At 38.4% G+C, this 26,169-nt stretch overlaps 1 protein-coding gene across 1 annotated transcript in view; it reads left to right on the forward strand.

The window, feature by feature from the left end:
• MsrA (methionine sulphoxide reductase A) overlaps positions 1-21,725 on the forward strand; it is an 80,414-nt gene extending 58,689 nt beyond the window's left edge. The window contains exons 4-5 of the mRNA XM_067155649.2: positions 9,160-9,299; positions 20,863-21,725. Of these exons, the coding sequence (XP_067011750.2) occupies positions 9,160-9,299; positions 20,863-21,100 (378 nt within the window). The 3' untranslated portion in view covers positions 21,101-21,725. The remainder of the gene's footprint in view (positions 1-9,159; positions 9,300-20,862) is intronic.
• The last annotated feature ends 4,444 nt before the right edge of the window (positions 21,726-26,169 follow it).

The raw sequence follows: 26,169 nt of genomic DNA on the forward strand, positions 1-26,169 counted from the left end.
CCGGTGAATTTTCTTTTCTTTGTGAAGTGCTTAATCACTGCACCTCGGAAGGTCCTAGATTGTTTTCGTTTGTTTATTATTCCAAATACGATAATTCCTTCCATCTTATTCTCATGGAACTGTGACTCTGACTTTATCCTTGCTGCTAAAGTGCGTTCAACATCATTGACTGTGGGCACTATTTCGGTGTGCTTCGCCTTAGAAAGGTGTCACACCAGAGTCCCATGACATCCGATGCGGAAGCTCCACATTTCCCCGTTCCTGCCTCAGGTTCGAGTCGCCATCAACACTAATACAGAGAAAACACCAACGACGAAAGACAACGCCGACGCCGACCGCAAGATGATGCAGACGCCGCAGGACGACGTCCCCTCCACGCCTTCAAGGACAACCCCACGATTCAGCTGTAAAAGGTGACATAATTCTTTGCATATCTATTGAATAAACTGAAGGATCCACTTTAATCATTATTATTTTTTTTCACTACCCTTCTCTCTCACTCTCTTAGCATGTGCCGTACATGCCTTGTCGTTTCTCATGCTCTCCGAAGAACTGAAGTACGGGCGTTCCTGTTTCAATATATACAAATGTATGTGTGTGTTTGTGTGTGTCTGTGTGTGTATGAAAAAAAGATAGGACAGAATATAATAGCATCGTTTGTCCTTTTCTAAGTTATGCGTCAGATCCTTCAAAAGAAGGGTCAATGTTTCCATTTCCTTTCATCACATTCTTTCCTTTACTATGCTACACGTATAAATAATAGCATAATTCACAGAAATATTGCTATAACTGAACTTTTATATAACTTTTTACAAAATGCATAAATATCGGCTAATACCAATTTTCACTTCAAATGTGGTTCATTACCGGAGTAGTGGCTAGTAGTGCGTTTTTCCAAGAGATTTTGAAAGTAAATTAATTATACTTCATCATAGTATGCGAGATTTAGCCGAATGCTGTCGTATACATAACTTTTACCTATCATTTGTTACTATATTTCAGTATTATTTTACGTTATTTAGCATAAAAGTTAATTATAAATAAACAACTGTTACTATTTTGTTTAACATCTAATAAGGTTTGAATAATAAACTACATACCTGGAGAAACATTATCCATTTTGTCGATACTTTTATAAACGTCTGAGATCACTTTTATCAATATCTTAACATGTGATACGTTGCTCGCTCAGCTTGCCTCGTCCGTGACTAACAGAAACGCTACGCATTTGACCTGCTGTGCAACTTCACAATGAACCGGCTGGCTGTTTCTAGGGCCGGAATTCAATAGTCCCAACGTTCCTATTACCAACTTATGAGTCGAAAATCCCCAATAGAAAACATTTTTTTCCTGGACTTTTGGTCACGTTTTCGTCATTTCGTCCCACTGTGCAATGAGCTGAAAAGAATGTTAAAACTCGAGACTACTCTAGGAAATTTGTCACTGTTTTTGACAAGATTATATCACAGAAATTGCATATCACTTCACAACTACAGTATAACCTTGGCTGATAAACTGATCTGCCTAGCGAGCTAATACTTCAACAACTGCTTGGAGATTCACATACAAAATGTACATATTGCCAGCATGCTACTATATCTCAACACACACGTAATATTCACTAGCCTGACATTTACTTCACGGCAATTCTAATTCTCAATAATATTCCAGAATCCAATCACAGGCCTATTCTCACTTTACACAATTCTCATAACATTTCCAGGCATGCACTCGGCCCGCATCATCAACTTCATATATTTCTTTCAGCATGCACTAAATTCTCATGTATCTCCTGTAATTTCATCAGCCTTTCATTCCAAATCAGGGTTCGATTCCCTTTCCAATCATTGTTCAAAACAGTTTCCAACCCACATTAAAAGAACATTGTAATCAACGATGTACGTACAGCTCCACACGTCACACAGCACCTGTAATGCATGCAACAAGTGTCCTATCTGTCACTAATCTCTCAAAATAAATAAATAAAATTTAGTCTCGATGCTGCGAGTGTGTAACTCGGAATGTTGATAATTTTGGCGACCTAATCCTTCTATCTCTATCAAACAAAAACACAGGAATTACCTTAAACTACATAACATGCATAATTCACACCAATAAAATCAAAATAAATCCTAACATTTTCCTCAATATCCCATCTAGCCAATTATAAAGTAAAAGAAATAAAAAGAATATGTGCAATCCCAACCTGTCCATATTTACAACATCACAAATATAAAATGAACACATGCCTTCAGGCGAAAATTTCACTAAAGAAAATCCCTAATCGAAGCCTCACTAGTATTAATCGTAACTCATAAAACATGCCTTTTAAACCAAAAGCATGCGTCTAATCTTGGCAATGTGTTCTTACGTAGGTTTAGCTTCCTATAGGTGTCTGACTATTCTTAATCACTTCTGCCATCTACTATCGTAATTTAGAACGAATTCCATTCATATTAGATGTGATTATTGCTGTCCTATTCATGTCTAACTGGTCTCACGCCAGTTGGGTAGTTTGCGCCTAGGTGGCAGTCCAACAGCTGTCTCGTGTTGCCTTGTACAGTCCGCGCCAAATTCTTCGTAAATAATTTATTTGTGTATATGTACATTGAAATAACTAAATTTGCGAGTTGTTGTCATCGTTGTTGTTGTTACTACGATACAGTTGTTCTGCGAACTCCATTGTCCATGTTCTGATAACTTTTTCTAAATTGGTCTGTATGTGATGGTAAACTGTTCCTTGTGACGTGATAATGGCTTGGTTATTATCTGAGAATCCGCCGACCAGATGTAGGAATCACTCAAGAAAACGTTGTGTTGTGTGCCTGTCAAACCAGAGGCGACGGGAAACTGTTTACTATTGTGACGAATGTGACGTGGCACTTTGTGCTTGCCCTTGCTTCTGTATTTACCATACTGTGTGCAATTTCTGAATGACCTATGAACCAAAAAGTATGTAGAACCTATTGATGCATATCTGAAAACTTGAAAAATGTCGTCATAATAATGAAAGGAACATTTTTTAAATTCACTTTTGTATTAACACACGGGTTTACAAGAAAAACGGTAATAACATACTGCTATTGAATTTCTACTATATCACTCATAATTTAAAATAATCAAGTAAAATATATTTTTCTTTTCAGTATTTACATCTACGCTGGCCCGTGGTGTAGGGGTAGCGTGCCTGCCTCTTACCCGGAGGCCCCGGGTTCGATTCCCAGCCAGGTCAGGGATTTTTACCTGGACCTGAGGGCTGGTTCGAGGTCCACTCAGCCTATGTGCTTAGAATTGAGGAGCTATTTGATGGTGAGATAGCGGCCCCGGTCTCGAAAGCCAAGAATAATGGCCGAGAGGATTCATCGTGCTGACCATACGACACCTTGTAATCTGCAGGCCTTCGGGCTGAGCAGCGGTCGCTTGGTAGGCCAAGGCCCTTCAAGGGCTCTAATGCCATGGGGTTTGTTTTTGTTTTTTGTATTTACATCTGCCGCATGCTACTGTACCCTTTCCAAAAGTGTGCGTTGTGCTGAATGATTACCCACTGGCTGGTTGATGTTATGAAACTATTCCCCAGTTAAGGGGTTAATGAACAAGGGGAGTGTGTATGTGAGGATCTTCAGAAGGCAGAAGTATTCAGTCATGAGTATGTAAAGGTTGTTGATTAAAAGGATAATGACCAGATAGAGGAGGTTTTTCTTTTTCTTTGGCATGTGACCTCTGAAGAGGCCTGGTGCAGGTCTTTTGTTATGACACCCGTAGGCGACCTGCACGTCGTGATGAGGATGAAACTATCACGAAGACGACACATACACCCAATATCCGTGCCAGGGGAATTAACCTATTAACCTATTACCAGCACGCTAAGCCTTCAGTCATGGAGCCAAACATAGAGGAGGTGACTAATACTAAAGAAGTATTAAAATTAGTTATGATAACAATAACATTTACAATAACATAAAAAAAGTTGAAAAATAGAAAATCAGCTGGAATTAATGAGATTTCTGGGGACATACTAAAGACAATGGGTTGAGATATAGTACCATATCTGAAGTACTTATATGATTATTGTTTCCATGAAGGAACTATACCAAATAAATGGAGAGTTGCTATAGTAGCCCCTGTGTACAAAGGAAAGGCTGAAAAGGCTGAAAATTACAGGCCAGTCAGTTTGACATGCATTGCATGTAAGCTTTGGGAAAGCATTCTTTCTGATTATATTAGATATGTTTGCAAAATTAATAACTGGTTTACCAAGCTCGATAGCTGCAGTCACTTAAATGCGGCCAGTATCCAGTATTCGGGAGATGGTAAGTTCGAACCCCACTGTCGGCAGCCCTGAAAATGGTTTTCCGTGGTTTCCCATTTTCACACCAGGCAAATGCTGGGGCTGTACCTTAATTAAGGCCACAGCTGCTTCCTTCCCACTCCTAGCCCTTTTCTGTCCCATCGTCGCCATAAGATGTATCTATGTCGGTGCGACGTAAAGCAACTTGAAAAAAAAAAGAAAAAAAAAAAAGAAATAATAACTGGTTTGATAGAAGGCAGTTTGGGTTTAGGGAGGGTTATTCCACTGAAGCTCAACTTGTAGGATTCCAGCAAGATATAGCAGATATTTTGGATTCAGGATGTCAAATGGACTCTATTGCGATTGACCTGTCTAAGGCATTTGATAGGGTGGATCATGGGAGACTACTGGCCAAAATAGTGCAGTTGGACTAGACCAAAGAGTGACTGAACGAGTGGCTATATTTCCAGAAAATAGATCTCAGAGAATTTGAGTAGGCGAAGCTTTATCTGATCCTGTAATAATTAAGAGGGGAATTCCTCAAGACAGTATTATTGGACCTTTATGTTTTCTTAAATATATAAATGATATGAGTAAAGAAGTGGAATCAGAGATAAGGCTTTTTTCAGATGATATTGTTCTGTATAGCATAATAAATAAGTTACAAGATTTTGAGCAACTGCAAAATGACCTCCATAATGTTGTGCGATGGACATTGAGCAATGTATGATGATAAATGGGGTTAAAAGTCAGGTTGTGAGTTTCACAAATAGGAAAAGCCCTCTCAGTTTTAATTACTGCATTGATGGGGTGTGAGTTCCTTATGGGAATCATTGTAAGTACCTAGGTGGTAATATAAGGAAAGATTTCCATTGGGGTAATCACATAAATGGGATTGTAAATAAAGAGTACAGATCTCTGCACATGGTTATGAGGGTATTTAGGGGTTGTAGTAAGGATGTAAAGGAGAGGGCATATAAGTCTCTGGTAAAAACCCAGCTAGAGTATGGTTCCAGTATGTGGAGCCCTCACCAGGATTACTTGATTCAAGAACTGGAAAAAATGCAAAGAAAAGCAGCTCAATTTGTTCTGGGTGATTTCCGACAAAAGAGTAGTGTTGCAAAGTTAGGGCTGCGAAGACTTGGGAGAAAGGAGACGAGCTGCTTGACTAAGTGGTATGTTGATATAGATGTTGATTCCCGTAGGGAACGTGAAATATTTGTCCTGAATGAGTAAATTTCTAATACCAATATAAATTGTAGTACACATTGTCCTCCATGGTATGCACTAGCCATGCGTCTTGGTAGGTGTGCTATTTACCAACTGATGAGCCCAACTTAGCACACTGGGGCGAAATGCTGGCAACCAGGAATGAGTTAGCTGGAAAATTTATAGGTTCCAATATCACACCATTTATATTGATATTATAAGTGGTACGTTCCGAGCTGTCAGCGGAGAGGTGGTGTGGAACGACATTAGTAGACGAATAAGTTTGAGTGGTGTCTTTGAAAGTAAGAAAGATCATGGTATGAAGATAAGGGGAGTTAGGGATTGGAATAATTTTTTTCTTAATTTTATTTGTTTGGAGCATCTACCTATAGAGATCTTTTGCCGCTAGGGATTGGAATAACTTCCCAAGGGATTTGTTCAATACATTTCCAATTTCTTTGCAATCATTTAAGAAAGGCTAGGAAAACAACAGATAGGTAATTTGCCACGTCTTCATTTTACACAAATTGAATGCCACCCTTTTAACCAGTGGCGGCTCGTGAAAAAATCGCCCTACGTGCTACAAAAAATCAAGCTAAATACGCTGTTTTAAATCTGCATATTGCCATGATGAGCAACGCATACTTCAAACTTGGTACTACTACTACTACTACTACTACTACTACTACTACTACTACTACTACTACTACTACAACTTTTCTCACAATTTATAACTCAGAACAAACAAAAACAACATTAATTTGGAAGCAGATGAATTCTTCGACAACTGTCTACGAGATAATTCATTGGAGAAATATTGTTTTTACTAACCTAATGGCGCAACTTACATCAGTGCAAATAGAATCGTGGGAATATAGATCCCCACTAAGAACACTAATTTAATTTCACTTTATATACACTGCAGTGGATAAATAATTTGATAAATCTTCGTATAAACTTTAGCACTAACACAATGACAGAAAAAACACGCACCAGTAATATAACCGCGAGATTAAAAACCGCACAAAGCAACTGAAAGAGCTGCCAACTGATTCATTGAGACCTCCCCTATTACCAGAGTAAATGTCCGGCTCCATGGCTAAATGGTTAGCGCGCTGGCCTTTGGTCACAGGGATCCCGGGTTCGATTCCCGGCAGGGTCTGGAATTTTAACCATCATTGGGTGTACGTGTTGTCGTCATCATCATTTCATCCTCATCACGACTCGCAGGTCGCCTATGGGCGTCAAATCAAAAGATCTGCATCTAGCGAGTCGAACATGTCCTCGGATACTTCCGGCACTAAAAGCCATACGCTATTTCATTTCACCAGAGTAAATTACATTGTAATGCGGGATAACATTTAGGGTCAGTCAAAGATTCTTTGACTCGCCTACGAATTCCTTATTTTTGACACAAAAGGAAGATGGATATTTTAATAAGCATGCGTGAGATAGATTGCCTCCACTTACTCTTTACTTTCGAACCCAGACGATGCTACTCTCTAGTGGCAGATTCGCTTACCACGTTCAACATAAGCACGGCCGACTGGATCCCTCGCTGCGCTCCGGGTAGCAGGAGACATCGAGTAGTTCTACCCCCTTGCGGGAGAGGAAGTAACTATAAACGGGATCAGTGAAAGTTGATCCCGGTTTACGGTATACTCCGCCGGCTAGGGGGAGTGTTGCAAGCTTGCCTGCGCCTGCGTATTGCTTCCTTCAGGCTACAGGCAAGGGCTCACTTCACATTAGCACGAGCCTTGTTCCCCGGGAGAACGGCGCTAGGTGTTCGACAGATCTCGTCCTGATTTGCACAAAACACAAATTCATATCGTACTCAAAACAACGAAAAGGCACCAGGATAATTGTACTGTACATAAATAATATTCCTTACAGTTCCAAGCTACGTGCTGGAGCCCGGTAGCACGTACTGACCGGCCGCCACTGCTTTTAACAGGATGTATTTTGAAGGATCCTTCATCACATGATGTCAGTAAAGCCAAAATGAGGTAATAGAAATACCTTGCTATTACTGTGAAAATAACCAATCACTATCTGTAGCTAAAAAGAAAATACCCGCATTGTCAGCACTTCTCCTTCTCCACGCCACTTTCTAGGCCACTCTAATATTATCCTAGATTTCATGTTAATAAAATGTTGTCAAAGGGATAAGTGAATTCATCCCCAGAATTTGAACAAAGCCTACGACCACTTCAGACTATTGTAAGATTCATTCTGACCTATTTGTAGTACTGTTTGCCCATTGAGATGCTATGGTTACTGGAAACAAAATTTCTACCAGTGTAGTGCAAACAGTAAGTTCAGAAGAACGAAATTTCACTGACTATGTATTAGGGATTTTTGTAGAAGATAGTAACTGGTGACATAGTTTCTGGAGAACTTGATGTGCTAAAGATATTAGCAACTGAATTAATAATTTGATGCAGCTCATGAGAATTGGTAGAGTGGAAGCACAGTGACAACAGAGTTGTCAGATTGTTCTTAACCACAGCTTCCAAAACGTTGATGAATTTGCCTACTTTTGTTTTAATGAAATCCAGCACAAACACAGAAGATACAGAGATACTGAGGAGGTTAATACCTCCCTGCTTGTCAGAATCTAATGGAATTGCCCTGAAGATTGTTTTTCATTGGTTTCCCATTTTCACACCAGACAAATGCTGGGCTGTACCTTAATTCAGGCCACAGTTGATACCTTCCCTATCCTGGCCCTTTTCCATCATTCCGTTACCAAAAACCTTTGATAATGGGATCCAAACTGTTGTCTCCCGCCACTCCAGAATCCACAATAAGACACGCATTACTAGCATATGTAGTAGAAAAGAGGATGTTTAACATAGAGAGGTCGTAATCTTTGTAAAAGAGGCCTTGTGGAGGATTTTTGACCAGCATAGGAGGAGGTAGAGAGGAGAATCTAGCATAACTAAGGTGTCAGAGAACTCTTTTAAGACCAAGAATAAAGTGTTGTCAGTAGGGAAAAAACCTAGTGTCAATTCAGGGATACAAAACTGGAACAGGTAGATCATTTCAAGTATTCAGGATGTGTATTGTCCCAGGCTGGTGCAGCAAAGCTAATGTACGGAGTTACACTCAGCAGTATTCCCTAAGAAAGAAGACAGCTCATGGACGAAACTATCTTTACACCAGTCTGTTTTCAGACCAGTTTTGTTGTACATGAGTGAAGGCTGGATGGACTCAGGGTATCTTATTCATAAGTTAGAAGTAACAGACATGGAAGTGGCAAGAATGATCGCTTGGGAACAATGACAGGAGGGTACTTGGAATGAGGAGATAAAGGCTAGGTTGGAAATGAACTTTATTCATGAAGTTGTATGCATAAACTGGCTTTGGTCATGGGGTCCTGTGAGGCAAATGGAGAAGGCTAGAATAATGTACTCGGTCATCAAGGGTAAAATAGAGGGAGGCAAGACTCAGTTTCTATGATTTAATGAAAAGAGGTGTGGAACTAAACGAGGTGTTTAGTTCATTCACAGAGTTTTGCAGACTGAATGTGCTAAGGCATAACCATGTGTTTGAATGGTGTTATTTGGTCTATCACTAAACTTAATCACAGTGACTTGCTGGTGCCATCATCTCTCTTCATGTACATCTGTCCGTTGCTTACTTTTCTCTTCTTTTTACAGTACACATCTCTGATTTTCTATCACGATGATGAACAAAAAGACTTGGCTGAGAAGTCTCTAAAGGAACGTGAGCAGAAGATGAACCGTGGATACTTTGTTACAAAAGTAATACCCTTCAAGGAGTTCTACAATGCAGAAGAGTAAGTACTAATAACACCTGTGCGCTTGGAACTGTGTATTCTAAATATCTTAACGTTAAGGAAACACAATGAGCTGATTACAGAAATGATGACTAGTTTTAAACCTTAGACTACGTCTACCTAAACAACGTCTAAGTCGATCATGATCTTCCATTGCATAAACAATATTCAGCCGGTGTTTAGCTAGACGTCGTTTAAAGTTTCAATATTGGTTCAAAAATGGAAATAGAAGTATCTTCCTTGCAACTCTTTGCTTGTCACAACCAGTGAAATGTTGTCTTCTTCCTACACATTACTCAAATATGGCTAAGCCACAGATGAGAATATCGCTTTCAGTGCAAATTGTAGCTTTGATTGTAGTGTAGTTACGGTGAGTGTAATCTAAATAGCTTCTGTGATGGGAAGATGGAACTCTAGTACTGTGTTGTAGGGGCCATACAAATGTAGCTTGCATTCTAGATATCATGCGTTTGATATGCACCATCGGTAGCTCTGATGATTGTAGTTTTAAACACCATTTTTACATCATGCAAATACTGGGGCTGTTATCATGGCCACAACTCTTCCTTCCCAGTCCTTGCCTTTCCCTACCTCATAGTTTCCGGGAACTTACCTGAATTAGCGTGACGATTTTCCACAAAAACCCCACAAACACAACCTACTTTTTAGTGTCACTGTTATGTGTGCATATTTGGCAGTAAATGTAATAAACGAATCTCTGTTGGATGATGTATTGACAGCTTCAGACAAGTTACTCTGATAAGGATGCAGTTGAAGTGACCTATAAGTCCTGGGAAATTATCCCATGTATAATAAAATATATTGGTTGCTAAGAATTGTAGTGAAGTTGACAGTTACCAGACTGTCCCTTGTGTCATATGTTGCATGACTTCTGAATGTGATTCACTCTTGAAATGTGAGGTTAAACAGTGCTCTCGGCATTGTTTAAACATGGCCGGTAGAACGTCGGTTTTAGACATTGTCTAACTGATAAATAACATCTTTGCATTGCGGCAGCCTTATGTAGTGGTACTAATCGCAGGTACTGTAAAACCCACCATGATTCACACACTGTCACTAGGGTTGGGCACCATGTCCCTGTTTCGGCACACTGTGCCAGTGCACAGTTATGTTCCGCTGTTCCAGAACGCCGAGTGTCAATTGTTCCGAAACATTCTCAAGTGAGCCGGAGACACTGACTCGCTGTTCCATCAGAAGCGCCACTATGCACTGCCCTTCGCCTACTAGTTTTAACTGTGCAGTGGGCGCACGGGACGCGGGACTGTAACTACGCAGTGTAGAGAGAACTTCGAGAGGCAATATTACATGCTCCGTGCCAGTGGGAATGTGCCTGTACGGAACGTGCTGTGTGGTGTGTGCCTGTGTGTAGTTATGGCGATGGTCCAGCATAAAGCTGCAGGGAACGTGAACGAACAGTCGGAACACTGAAATTTGCGCCCAATAATCATGTTTAAAGGCTGCTTTTAGGTTAAGATTTATCCGGTCAATATAAAATACACATAACACGGTTACAATGACAGTGCAGGTGTTTACAAATGTCACAATGTTATCTTCACCAATTAAAAGTATAATCGCACAGTTGAAGAAACATTCGTTAGTGCTCTGTTCACGTACACAATATACAAGCGGAACACGAAAATAAAAAATGTGGGATGTTTAAGTTTGAAATGTCTTGTCATTGTGCTGGTTGAAGGTCCCTGTGCAGACAAAATTGAATATAAATTGCATTTCACACTGTCTGGTTTTCTTCTAGTAAAAATCCTGAACAGGACTCCGATGCAACATTATGCAAAGTTTACCATTTTTCATACGGTTTAATTACTTTCGTGCTGTTATGCTCTTTGCACTTCAAATTCCTTCCCTCTTGACTTCCATTTACCTTCTTTAATATTTCAAAAATTTCCCTCAACACTTTCTCAGGGATTGACGTTAAAAATTAATTTGGACTTTAAGGAAACTTTTAAGCCCAAGAAAAATATAGGTCATCGCTTTGGAATTAAAGATATAACTGGATGAAAAAATGTTGACACTCCAGCACAGGGCGGCACACAGCCGGTATCGACAGTCAGACACAGCCAAGGCCAACTAATCTATCTAGTGCGGCCTTGACACAGCACGTTCGGTTCAGGCACATTCCAGCTGAAGCGGAGCATATCATGTTGCCTTTTGAAATTCTCTCTAGGACGCAGTTACAGTCCTGTGTCCCGTGTCCCAGCACTCTATACCGAAACACTCCGCCTCAAGCGCCTAATGTTGCGGAACAAGTGAATGTTCCGGTCTGCCCAACCCTAACTGTCACTACTAATCACAAACCTGTTGTGTACCTAACATAGTGGTACTACTCGCAAGTAAAGGCGATGCGTGGTGTTCCCCGGGTGGTGGTACTAATTACAAGTAGTCTCATAGTTCTAAATCAATCATCCCTTGGTCGTCCCTCATAGTCGCCTCTTACGACAGGCAGGGGATACCGTGAGTGTATTCTTCGTCTGTGTTCCCCACCCACAGGGGAATGTGTGTTTGGTCTGCGAGACCTATTGTTTTCGCTCGAGTCTGCCGGCAAGCCGGTTAGGACCACCCCATCCGCCATCTGGAATGCGCTACGTGGGAGTATCACCTCTCCCCCTGCTACGCCAGTGTAGTGGACTTTGTCTTTTAGGCAACCTCTAAATTGTTACTGTGTTATCAGAGGCCAACCCACTAACCATTTAGCCATGGAGCCAGACTTGGAATTCTGTAATTAGTTGCCTTTCATTGAGTTTGAACTGGGAGGCAAGATTTCGCATTTCATTTAATTTCCCAAAACATTACAGAAACATTTTGTGGCCAGATTTTTTCATCCATTATTTTGATAGTGTCATTGTCCAGCTCCATAGCTGTTAGCGTGCTGGCCTTTGGTCACAGGGGTCCTGGGTTCAATTCCCGACAGGGTCGGGAATTTAAACCGTAATTGGTTATTCTGCTGGCTTGGGGGCTGGGTGTATGTGTCGTCTTCATCATTTCATCTTTATCATGACTTGTAGGTCACCTACGGGAGTCAAATTGAAAGACCTGCATCTGGCAAGTCGAACTTGTCCTCGGACACTCCCGGCAATAAAAGCCGTATGCCATTTCATTTCATGGTGTCAGCAAGCTCAGAATCTTTTTCACTGAGCAGTCTTTTTTTTCAGTAGATGTTTTCAGTGCCCTGTAAAACTTTCCAGGGTTCAAAGGAGAGGAAGACAACTTGTTTACCGCTTCTTGAGCCTTCGTGAGCTCAAGCAAAGCAGCTGTAATTTTTAATTTTTTGTTAGCATAGTTTAGATCAACATTGCAATGTTGCAAATCTTCACTTAATTTTGAGAGCTCTTGCGATGCATCAGCCATTAAACCCAAGTCTAGAATGTAGTTTCATTAATCTTTTTGACGAGACCCTCAAATGTACTTTTTCCTTTGCTGTGTCTGGTTGAGTCATTTGAAGCTTCTTTAAAGTGATGGACTATACTCCGCACAGCTTTACTTCTAAATTGATGTTTCACAAACCAAATGAGTATCACCTTACCTCTGTTGCCAGAGTGCTAGTGGCGCAAGAACAGCCCTCGTAAATTGTGATATCTTACTCAGAAAAGCTAATGAATTGGAATTGGAAACAAATTCACAAAAACTACTCATCCTAACAACATCCGATGCTAAAAAAATACATTATTAAGAATAAAAGAGAAAGAAGAAATAACACATCACTCACCGCTAATGGCTGGCAACACTCCACTGATCTCAGAGTCACTTTCTTGCCACTTGTCTTTCCCGAACTACACTGAGACATGCTAAACACGCATGAACTAAGTACGCTAACCAATACACGGACATAAATAAAACTACAGCTATTTTTATACATTGAACTACTAAACCTATATTGTACTAACTTATGCTATGCTAAACTTTAAACTACACTGTACTGTACTATACTAGAGATAAAGGCTAATACGAAAAATGCTAATCTGTTAGGTTTTTGCTCATTTCACTTCACATCAATCACACTCACACAGACTGGACACTGCTCAAATGCAGCTAACCTCAACAACACAAAAATGGAAGGAAACAGCAAGCCGCCTGGTTGAGTGGCTCAGTTGGTTAAAGATGCTGGCCTTCTGACCCCACCTTGGTAGGTGGTATTTGATGGTGCTCAAATATGTCAGCCTCGTATCGGTAGATTTACATCTAAAAGAACTCCTGCAGGACAAAATGCTGGCACCTCAGCATCTCTGAAAACATTCAAAAAGTAGTTTATTATTAAACAGCAAGTCAGGGGAAAGGGAGGTTCAGATTGTAGGAGAACTGAGGATGAGTTAGACCATGGTGAAGCATTCCCCAAGTGTGTGCAATAGCATAAGGCATTAGCCAATGAAACATCTGACAAAGAGGCTGATCATGTGAAGGCGGTGGCACCTGAGAAAGCTCTAACATAACCACACATAGCTGAAAGCGTGTTTTTAAAACAAATATATGTTCTTAAAAAATTGTATGTTCAGAATTTCAATGTGTTAAAAATCTGCATTAAAAATTATTTTAATATTTACTTTTAAAAGTGCATAAAGAATTAATTATTAGGAATAATGCATTTTTGATTTTAAATTATTGTATGAAGTATGTAATGAAAAGTGTTATTGAAATAATTGATTCTAAAATAATTCAGCATTGTTTTTTTTAAACACTCAAAAAGTAAGTTTATAAAAACAAATAATATTTAGGGGCATTTAAACTATAAATATGTATTATATTCAAATATAATTCTTCACCAATTTAATAAAGATTTTCGAGTTGAATAACAACCAATTTAATAATGTCAATTTGTTTAATTTAAAAAGAATAATAATTAATGTTAATTAATTATTAATTGTTAGAATAAAATAATTTTTCCCTTGCGACCAAGCGACTTGGCCGTGTGGTTAAGGCCACGCAGCTGTGAGCTTGCATCCGGGAGATAGTGGGTTTGAACCCCACTGTTGGCAGCCCTGAAGATGGCTTTCCGTGGTTTCCTATTTTCACACCAGGCAAATGCTGGGGCTGTACCTTATTTAAGGCCATGGCCACTTCCTTCCCACTCTTAGGCTTTTCCTATCCTGTCGTCACCACAAGACTTGTCTATGTCAGTGCGACATAAACAGATTGTAAAAAAAAAAGAAAAAATGAATCCCTTGCGAATTCTAATTTTATAAATATATTATGATGTCTTCAGTTATAATGCAGATTTTGTATTTATAATTTCAGCACGATTTTACAGACCCTAACAGACAAAAATACTTTGAAATATTTTAAAAATATAAATTAGATATATTGTAATGGCCCCCTAAAAATAATTGTAGAATATTTCTGACATATTTTTACAAGATAACCTATTTTAGGAATGTACTAAAAAATGTGTTTTGGTGGACATTAAAAATATTTCTAAGTTATATCTTGAAATATCTTTATGTGTTTGAGTTCAGTAATCGGATGTGTATTAAATGTACATAACATTTTCACATGTCCATTAATAAAATCCCTATAAGCAAATAATAAATAATTAATGGTAAACGTAACTCTTCATATACTTTTATTAGAATATAATAATTTTTTCCCTTGAGAATTATAATTTTATAAATATATTATGATGCCTTCAGTTATAATGCAGGATTTCATATTTATAATTTCAGCATAATTTGTACAGATCCTACAGATTAAATAATATTAGAGGAATGTTTCAAAAGTATAATTTTTAATATTAAAATAACATCATATAAACACTATTTTAATATTATATTGGCATATCCAGACTATTGTTTTAATAATATTTTTTTGATTTCGAATATCATGCATATAAAAAATATTCTATTTTTATTTATTGTAATAATTTATGTTTATTACATATATAACAAATATATATTTAGCTTTATATCGTCATTAAAATTTTATATTTTGAAACATTAGAAATTGATGTTTTGTTTTATCACATGTAATATCTTATTTAAAGATTTCATATTTGCCACACTTCTGTATCTTGTTTGGCAGACCCTTGATTGGCTTACACGATAACAACAGAAATTCGGCTGCACTATGTGTCACATATGTATTTACAGTATGAGTCAGGCTGCCGCCCCGTCAGCTGGCCATGGTCAAGCCACACTACCACCCGCTGCAGTGAAATATTTGCAGTTCACAGTACTCAATAGTAACGCACAACAAATTACCCTAGCCTCACATCATAATCAGTCGTTATGATCTGCGAATGTTCCTTTTATGTGAAGTGTAACAAGTAGTAGGCCAGGCCCACTCACTAACAACAGAGTAATATTTGATTTTAAATAAATGTTTTAACTGTCATAATTATTTTTTTCGCTGTAGAGAGGTAACAGAATGATGTTCTGGCACGTTCTGCCTCCAATTACGTCACCTTTTACTCTTCGGCTTGAGAAACAAATGCCTACAAGACCTGCCTAGCAACAACTATACATAACTGCATATCACAAGTTCAATTTCATAACGAGTTATCCTTCAAGTTTGCATATTAGAACAAGTCTTTTAACTTGTTATCGATCTCAAATACAACATCATCTTATGTCTTCATATGTGAATGCGTCATAACAGGATTGTACTAGATCTGCTTATGAATTTCAACTGGATTTGTTTCGGCACGAAATAGTGGTATTCTTTTTACTCTTTTGACTGTGGTCATTGTGTTATGGACATCAACTGGAATTGCTTCGGCACGAAATAGTGTTAATTTTTTGCCTGTGATCATTGTGTTAGTTGTTTTTAGATCTTTATGACTTAATTTTTGCACTGCTTTGCTGATTGGCTGATGATGACACTTCAAATGTGTTGAGTATTGAAAGGTGGCTCTTTCCTTCTATTTAATGATGTATATTTCTCTATTCAATACAGAACAATCGTGAAATTTTTAACTTTTAAATGCTCTGTTATCTCTCAGGGTAAATGTTCTTGCATATAGTTTAGTCTTACGTGAATTCACAAGAAGTACAACCGCAATAACTCACTATTCAATGTCAGATGAACGTCTTCATCCTTTCACACTCTACCTCAACGCTTATACAGGGTGTCCGATAAGTCCCTGTACCCCTACTTTTATACGTTTCATATTATAGTGGAGTACTTACATATAAAAACTATGAATCCAGGGAATCTGTACGTGCACCATCATGCCTTACACAGAGTTCTATCCGTCTCCAAGTCCTCGTTGACACTTGCGGAGCATGTCAGGAGTTATGGAACGAAAGGCTTCCTCCACACTTTGGCGCAATTCTTCATTAGTCGTGTATCGACGTTGAGCCACATGGAACTTGATTATTCCCCATAATGGGTTGTCTGGCGTGGTAAGGTCCGTGCTTCGTGGTGGCCATTTCAATGGGGCTGGAGATGTTGGTGAGCCACGGCCAATCCAGCGGCCTTGAAATTGTTCATCAAGGAACTCGCGCACCTGAATAGCAAAATGTGCTGGAGCCCCATCCTGCTGTAACCACACATGACCCATGATTCCCTTTTCTTGAAGCTGAGGTATTAACCAAGATTGTAACATATACAAATAAGATTTTCCATTCACATACCCATCAAAAAAATACGGTCCGCACAAGTGACGTGATGATATCCCCGCCCATACCATAACATGAGGGGGGGTTCCTTTCCAACTCTTGCACATAATGAGCATTTTCCTTAGACCAGAATACCACATTCCTCCTATGTGGACTGCGATATATTGCACATTCCAACAGAAGATAACACTCTTCAGTGAGACACGGCAGTTGGGAATTGTTCCAACAAAGCACGGCAGGCTGCAACTCGTTGCTCCATATCATTGTCGGATAATTCATTCACATGCATCGGCCTAAATCCTTTCATTTTCAAATCTCTTTTAATGTGGTCATGCATTGTTGACCGCGATGCTTGAAGTTCAGCTGCTCTTTTGCGAATGGATTTCAATGGAGACTGCTCAGTTGATTGAGCGACGGCGGCACACGTTTCTTCCCGCGTCTTCTTACGTCCACTATGCGGCCTGTCTTTGACGCTGCCTAAAGCAAATGCACGTTTTTCCCAATCAAGCAGAGTAGCTTTATGTGGTGGGGGTTTGCCTAAGCGATCTCTAAAGGCACTCATTATCACTGTCAGTGTTTTCCCCATATGTGCTTGTTCGTGCACCCACACACACGCCACTAATCGCTCCTCAACAGTGTAGCTGTGTCCGCTCACGTCTGCCATGACTTAACAACTGAAATGAGACTGACAACAACGCTAGCAGCAGGGATACCAATACCAATAAAACAATTATTGAATTCCCCAATTATACAAACTCAATTGTCCATGCCATAATATAACAAAATAATATGAAACGTATGAAACTAGGGGTACGGAGACTTCTCGGACACACGGTAATATCATAAATCGCAAAAACTCAACTTAACACTAAACTATCCTACAGTATCAGCCTACAAATTAATTAATCACACATGTAAAATCTAAATCAACAAGTTTATTAACTTAACAGAAATCCTAGGAAAGAGAAAATAATGAATTGAAATCTTTGTTCCTTATTTCAGAAAATAAAAGTTAATATCATCTATCGATTTCATTTACATCAGCGCCAATTAAAATTGTTAATTCTCAGTCTTGACATGAGCTGACATCTTATCTTCAGTTCATACTTGATATTTAAATACTTTAAAAGATCAACAACATCACTGTTTAAATAACACATATTTCTCATATTTGAATCTTTAAGTCTTGAACTCTAAATTGTTTATTTGTCATTGCTTCATCAATATTTATCTCCATTGAATGACGTGCTAAGCTTACTAATACCTACTGCCATTTATTATCTTGGCACCTACCTTCCTATTCGTACTATATTTAATCACTTGAAAATCATCATATATCTATCTACAGTAAAATAACAATCTAAATCTCCTTTCTAACTATTCTAGTTCTTAATTAATTATAATTTTGACCTCTTATTCCACATTTAACTCTAAATGAAGTCTCTTTTGCCTTGAAAAGTTAAGTGACTCCTTTCAGCTTAGTAAGATAGCTCAATTATTATCTCAGATGTCAATACTATTTATCACAGCAACATATACATATCATCTATTAATCCGTGCACTACCTCTATATGACATTTGATATGGTATTTCCTAACAACACAACCTTATTTTAGATGTAGCAAGAATCATTTGCTTTGACATATGTGTTTGGGTTAGCCATGCCTACCTTATTTTACCATATTCCCTCAACGATAAATCTATCCATGCACTTGATTCATATATCTGATCCAGAAATTGAATATTCGCATTCAGCATCCATCATTACATCACCTCTGCATCTAATTTCATATCAATTCAACTCAATGCCTTCTCATTCCTCCATTATATTCTGCATATCATTCAGTTCATTCATTAATACTTCTTAACATACCGTAACCATCTTTCTAAATATCATAACCTCTTCTCATATAAAATATTTTCCATGACATATTAAACTTCATTAAATCCATATTCGCTTCACTGGATCATAATTCATCTCTCAGAATAACATTTAACATCTAGTATACCATGTTACTCCTTCATGACGAACATCGACAAGAAATAGTTCATCCTATCTACATATCCTTTCCATATCATATCATTACGATGACCAATGAGCATGTTTGTCTTCCTAACCCGTTTAAGAAATTCCTCACTTATGTATGCTTCCATTTTGCTGTGTGAAATTTATACTCATTCTTGCAAATAATCATAAATTCCATAGCTGTCATAATACACTCAATATATATATGGTCACTTCTTCGAGATATATTGATTCTAGCACAACTTAACCTTGAAAAGCTTAATTCAGACATTGCACTTCACTGAGTCACTTGATATCTTAAATACTCCATAACAGCTAAAAATTTCATTAGGTTACTACATCCTAACTTAATTAAGAACTATAATTTAGTAAACTTAGCTTGTCATTCTCTGGCTTATGACAATTTTGTAGCTGTCTGAGCTACAGCAGTTGTTCTTGGCTGGCTGGAAACCGTTGATCGGCTGGTGTCCACTCCTTCATCAGGTTGGTTGGTTGGATGGTGACATACTCATCTCCAAGTCAGTCCAGTGCAAATTTAGCAGCAAATATTCATAACCATCTTTCTTGCGCTAAGTTTAGCATAAATAAATCCTGATGTGTAAAAGTTCATATCAATGCCTCCAGTAGTCTAAATATCTTGTCAGTGTTCGTCTTATATGCTTGCTTATTGAGCTGACAACTCTCAGAACATTTAATACTGGGTTCAGTATATTTCCAGTCTTATTTCTGCTTTCATTTTTGTATGGAATTCAGATAATAATTCCTTTCTCTAATGCTCCTGAATCTCTTAATTGTTTTCTTGATAAAATTCTTGATTACTTTCTGTCCGCTGATTTCTAATTTCAATAGCCTTCAATGTTACGTTACGGTCCTTGTCTGACCAGTTGCTTCGCTTATTTAATTTAAATCTTCTTGTTTTATGCCGCAATACTGTTCTTAGAAGTTGAATATATTATATTACGCCGTATCTTCCTCTCACAACAAGTAATTTAGGTATCTTTTACTTGGATCTGGTTTATATCTTTCTATTTGTACTCAGCTAATGTCTTTGGTGATCATCCAGTATCTCCACAAATTAGTTGTATAATAATATTATCTTGTTTCCTTTTGAACAATCCACTTGACATTTTAATGTTCTTTACTCACAGCCTTTGAAATTATGCTCTCTTTTCTCAATCTTGGCCTCCTGTGAACTTTTAAATAATAGTTCGTTTTACATAATTCCGACTTGTGTGGGCTATACATCTACTTTGACGCCATTTTATAACGTGCCAGAAAATGCAATGGGCACAACGTGAAGTGTAACAAGTAGTACCAGGCCTACTCACTAACAACAGAGTAATGTTTGATTTTAAATAAATGTGTTTAACTGTCATAATTATTTTCCCTGTAGAGAGGTAGCAGAATGCCATTCCAGCATGTTCTGCCTCAAATCGAGCCCTCGTCAAAAGCATTTGTTGCACTTATCTTTCCGCTGAACAGTGGTCGCTTAGTAGGCCAAGTCCCATCAGGGCTGTAACACCATGGGTTTGGGATTTTTTGTTAGTATCGAAATGATTGCGTTGTGCTTATGCACATATATTTGGTGTGCAAAAGAGTCATAAAATAAAGTGTGTTATAGTTTTTTGTGGTCAAATCGTGGTGTTCAGAAACCATTCACAGCTGCATGGAGCACACAAATAAATCTCATCTAGATACTTGAGGTGTCAGTTGGTGTTTCTTTTGAGTTACCACTTATGAATCATAAATAACACATGTTGTAAAATACTGAGCCGTAATGAACAGCACACAACCCTCACTCACCAAAAACTTCTCTTACATCCAAGTCCTGCCAGATGCGCACAACTCCTGTGTTTTGAACTTTGCAAATAGTTGTGTTGTCACAGCTGGTTCTTAGTAAAAATTCTCTCCCTTTATATTCCCATTTATTAATTGTGAAATTGTTCTGTTCCAGTTATCACCAGAAGTACAGGCTGCAGCAACATTCATACCTTATGAATGCTATCGGTTTGAAGTCCGGGCCCCAGCTGATCTCCTCTTACCTGGCAGCACGGCTCAATGGTTATGTGGTGGGCTTTGGTGGAGTAGCGCAGTTCGATGCCGAAGTCGAGAAGTTAGGCTTAGACGAGAAGACCGCTGAGTACGTTCGTAAACTAGTTGTGCGCTACGAAGGTCAAGGTCTCGCTTGTTAGTGCAAGCTACGCGATGAAGATTAAGTTTATTTTGTGGTAATGTAAGGCTTGCTCAATTGAAGCATGGACTGGTGTCTAGAAACTTACAATATATGTGTGTTGGACAACATACGGATGATAGTTTGAGAAAGTCTACAGATAATTTATAACTGTTAGGTTCTTCACTTTGCAGAAACTAATTTTGAGTAATCAATTTATAAACTACCTGAGAAAGAAAATGTATGGCAGCATTATTATACTTGGAAAAAGAAACAACTTCATTTCTTTTTAGCCAGTGAAGTGTCTGTGATAGAGTAAATCATGTACAGCAAAAGCTGATTGGGACATTTTTGTGGGGACTATAAAAAAATGTCATAAAGAGGGAATTTGCTGAAAAATGAAAAACAATTACGCTGTTAAATGACGATGAAAAGAAAGGAACAAGTGTTTACAATTATAATTAATGAAATAAAGAAAGAAATAATACATTATAAGGGTACTAACATAGTAAAACATCAAGGAAAAACAATGTCAGAGATGCAAACTTAACACATTGCTTACAATTATGTTTAAAGTTATCATATGAACATCCAACATCTGGGCAATTTGCATCTGCTTTCTCAATAAACTTTAATTTTTCATCATTTATAAACTGTCTTCTTCTCCATAATGTCCTGCAAACTACTATGTGTAAGCACCAACATTTCAGCTCTATATGTACGTACAGTAGGCTTAATTTATGAACGTTGTTACACAATTCACTTACGAACATGAAATTAAGCACCAACGCATCACATGGGCTACTCTTGCGCGATCCAGACAAACACACACCCACAGCAAAGACTGGCTTGAGATTGATGCTCCCTGCAGCTGCAGGCCGACATGTTAGGGCCGTGATTTCTCTACCAAATCCTTACCCAGGCTAGTCGTCGCTGGCGCATCGTGCATGCTACGTAGCCGGGAATGCTAATTTAAATTTCTTATGGTGGGTGTTGCGAAGTACTAAGAGTGACGTAAATGTGGTATGAAGGTTTCTTTGGCGTGTATTTAACAGGACAAGGCTTGGGACTTCAGAATAATGACGTTCGTCGCCATAAGACCTATCTGTGTTGGTGCGACGTAAAGCCCCTAGCAAAAAAAAAAAAAGAAAAGAATAATGGCGTAATAACTAAGGAAATGCACTAGAGAGGGATGTCTTAACCAGTTTTAAATGTAATTATTTACCTTCATAATATCTAATGCAGCCATACCACCCACGCCATTGCCCCATAGGAAAGCGACATTGCCCCCAAAACCGGGCTACTGCCATACAGCACAATACGCCAAGGCGTTCGATGGTATAGGACCTTTTTAGTCTTGAGTCAAATGCTACCTCATCTGGAAAGCGAAGAAAAATAATATAATCAAAACTGATGGGTGAACAATGCTCTTTCGACCGTGCAAGGATCAGCTGCAATTTCTCCGTTCCATAGAATTCAACCTCCGGCCTCCCAGGGCCGTGGTGTGATCACGGCATAATATCAAAATACAACACTAAACTAACTTAAAGGCATAAGTGAATGGAGGAAAACTAGGATGCATTTCTACGGCAAATGATAACGAAACAAATGTTTAAGCCCTATTTAATATACTTGGATAAAACACATAATATATTCAATGTAACCCTGAATAACACTACAATAAAAAAAATGTACATTGTCTGATGGACTGAATACAAATTTGGAGATATGACTCCGTTCATTGAAAATTTGAAAATTTCATCAATTTGATCATTCCTCTCCTTAACGACGTGATGGCGAATACACCTAGATCATTAAACATACATTAACTTGAAATATTCTTAAGTACAGGAATATCCTTGTAAATGCGACAGTTCTCATCAAAGACTTTCTTCACTATTAGAAGAAACAAACTATCTACGTTAACATTGGAGACAACTTTGAGTGGTCACCTAAATAATTAACTACACTCCTAATTAATAAACAAAAGAATAAGCTAACACTAGTAGACAATATCATAACCAACAATAAAATTAAACAGATGTCGGGTCCGGAATCAAACCCTCATCTCAGTGAACCCGATGACAAAATCACGAGACAGATCCCGTTCTTGAATTCATACATCAAACATGAAATAAATCTCAAAGAACACATTCAAAAATTATGTACACACACTACAAACAGAAGTGTAAGCAATAAACACATGTGACTGGCTGTATTTTATGAAACAAAGAAAAATTTGTATGTGATGGAAAATCCAGTGTTTGCCTTAGACTTCGAACCGGTGGACTCTAGGATGCCACCGACAAATGGGTCTCTAAAAATCCCTATCTCAATTATTCGACAGATCAACAAACAATACTATACTGGCGAACCAGTTACTCTATTTCATTACAGAATTTATCATGAAAGAGTTAAAAGGAAGTCTTCTAAATGCGATCGTATATTTGCGAACCCTCAAGCTTCCCAGTATATGTGCACAGGCTTGAACAATACTCTTGGCAGAATTCTTTCTTACGAGGGCGGGTGAGTGCATTCTTTTAAGCCTTAAATCACACATCACAGAGGATTCTAAATGCTGGCCGGTGACCCTCTATTTCAACACACTCATAGCGAGACAAACAGCCTCTCTGAGAAAACATCATGGTAAATACTTATCATTTCAGTTAATATCTTCTTATCATATTCAAAAGCTTTATTCGCTTATTAATTCTCTGCCCACTTACAACTCTTTAACTCACATCAAGTCACTATTCCTCTTTCCAGTGTCGCATCTATACATATGGAATACCCGGGTTCACAACTAGTCGATCACACAGTTAAATCAACCTGTGGTTTTCCTACAAATTTGAATGCAAACAAAAATCTCAAGTGGATCTGAACGTATCCATAACTTTATTCTAATTTTAAAGAAAAGTATATACTTCTTAACATAGAAGGAAAACTCTGTCTGAAGACACTACCATCATGCATTACCAATATAGATTGATTATTCCATATAAATTATTATTATTATTAAATGAAAAGCGCACAATGTGCAAAAACAGTTTTTGTACAGATGGTCAACTATGCTAATGCCATTCTTATTATTGAGGTTGTCCTCATTTTGCAGTTTTGTGCATGGTATATTTCACAATGATCGTTGCACAGGTTACATACACAGTCTTCGTTCGGCTGGTGGAAGTTTTTGGTTTGGCAGAATCTGTGGTGGAATCCATGAGTGGCGTAACATGTAATTACGTGCCATAGCTCGTAATTTTCTTGCTTCCACTCTTCCGTCTTTATAGTGTCCGTGGAATAGAAGTCGGACCAAATAGCATTCCTTTTCTCGTTTAAAGTTTGGCTTGCATTCTCGTAGGGCTTGGTGTTTGGTAGACAAAACTGTGTTTTGATATCGTCAATGAAGTAGTCCTCCTTGGTTAGAACATATGTTAACCTTGAAAGGGCTGACTTCCCAATGCCTAGTATTCTCTTGAGATATCGGGCCTTGACTTTTTCTATTGTCATCAGGTCGCTGAGTGTGAGTTTTTCCCAGGTAAGGCTAATCCCATAGGTTGCTATTGGTGATATGGCTGTCCTGAACAGTACTATTGCTGTACCCAGTGATATTTGTTGAGGTTGTTGAATGTTGTAGATGGCTTTTATTGCTGCGGCTGCTCTTTCTTTGACGTGGATATTGTAGGATGTTAGAGTAGTTTGGAGGGTGACTCCAAGGTACTTGAATTTCGGCACTACTTCCAGAGGTTTGTTGTGCATGGTTATTGTATTTTTAGGTGCATGTTTTCCTCCTTTCCTAAAGGTCATTTGTTTAGTTTTGTTGTGGTTTATTTGCAAACCGTTTCTTTCTGCCCGTGATATGAGCCTATTGAGGACCTCTTGGAGCTCTTCTATGTTTTCTGAACCTATTGCCATATCATCTGTGTAAAGTATAAGCAATGCTGAGGTATCTGTGATTATTTCTGTGATGTCTGCTGTCATGATGTTGAATAAAATTGGGCTGATTGGATCACCTTGTAGGACTCCGTTTGTTTGGGTTACGTTTTTGGATAGGGTTATGTTGTCTGATATTTGGACATAGTTATATTTGAGGATATTCGAGATTACGATTGCTATCGGATGTGTAGCTCCTATTAGGTAATTGAGTTTCCGGATGAGTTGTGCTCTATCAACAAGGTCAAAAGCCTTATGATAGTCTACGAAGACTACAAAATATTTCTTTCCTGGATGCCTCAATGTATCTTGGACTTGTTCTCTTAGGTATTTTACGGCATGTAGTGTGCTTCTTCCCTTTCGGAAGCCGAATTGATTTTCTGGTATCTGGGAGTCTATTTCTTCTGCAAGCCTGATTGTTAAGATTTTCATGAAGATTTTGAATGATGTATTTTCGAGGGCTATACCTCGATATGAATCAGGATTGTCATTTTCTCCTTTCTTAAATATCATTTTGATTGTTGACAATCTCCATTGCTCTGGAATTTCCCCAGTGTGCATGCATGTGTTGAATAGTTCTACCCAGTAGTCTAACATGACAGGTAGAGAGTCTTTCAGGTGTTCTGTGCAAATGCTGTGTGGGCCGGGGGGCCTTTCCATTTTTTGCTGCTGTTATTGTATTATATATTTCCTGCCTCGTTATGGGGATGTGATTTCCCGTCATTGTTACTGGAGTTAATTCAAAAGCTGTTGATCGGTGTTGGAGGTTAAGAATGCTTTTGAAATGGTTTTCCCATGACTCCATTGAGATATTATTTGATGCTGAAGTTTTTGGTTTCCTAAGCACTAGGAATGGGTCATTTTGGGCGTTTGCAGCACGTCTCCTGGCATCTTCCTCAATGTACTCCGTTCTTGTTTTCTTGATTAGTGATTTATATTTCCTTCTTTGTTCGGCGTATTGGGCCGGGTGACTCGGGTTCGATGTGTTCTTCGCTCGATGTAGTGCCAGGAGGGTCTTTTCCCGTTCATTGTAACAGTCTTTATTGAACCATGGTTGTGATCTCCTTAGTTTTGTGTGAGTTTGGCATGATTGAAGGGTTCTTGTACACATTTCCACTGCTTCAGTTAGTTCATGTAGTTGAACTAATAGCCTTGCTTTAT

The sequence above is a fragment of the Anabrus simplex genome, chromosome 1 (assembly GCF_040414725.1).
Source record: "Anabrus simplex isolate iqAnaSimp1 chromosome 1, ASM4041472v1, whole genome shotgun sequence".
Classification (NCBI taxonomy): Eukaryota; Metazoa; Arthropoda; class Insecta; order Orthoptera; family Tettigoniidae; genus Anabrus; species Anabrus simplex.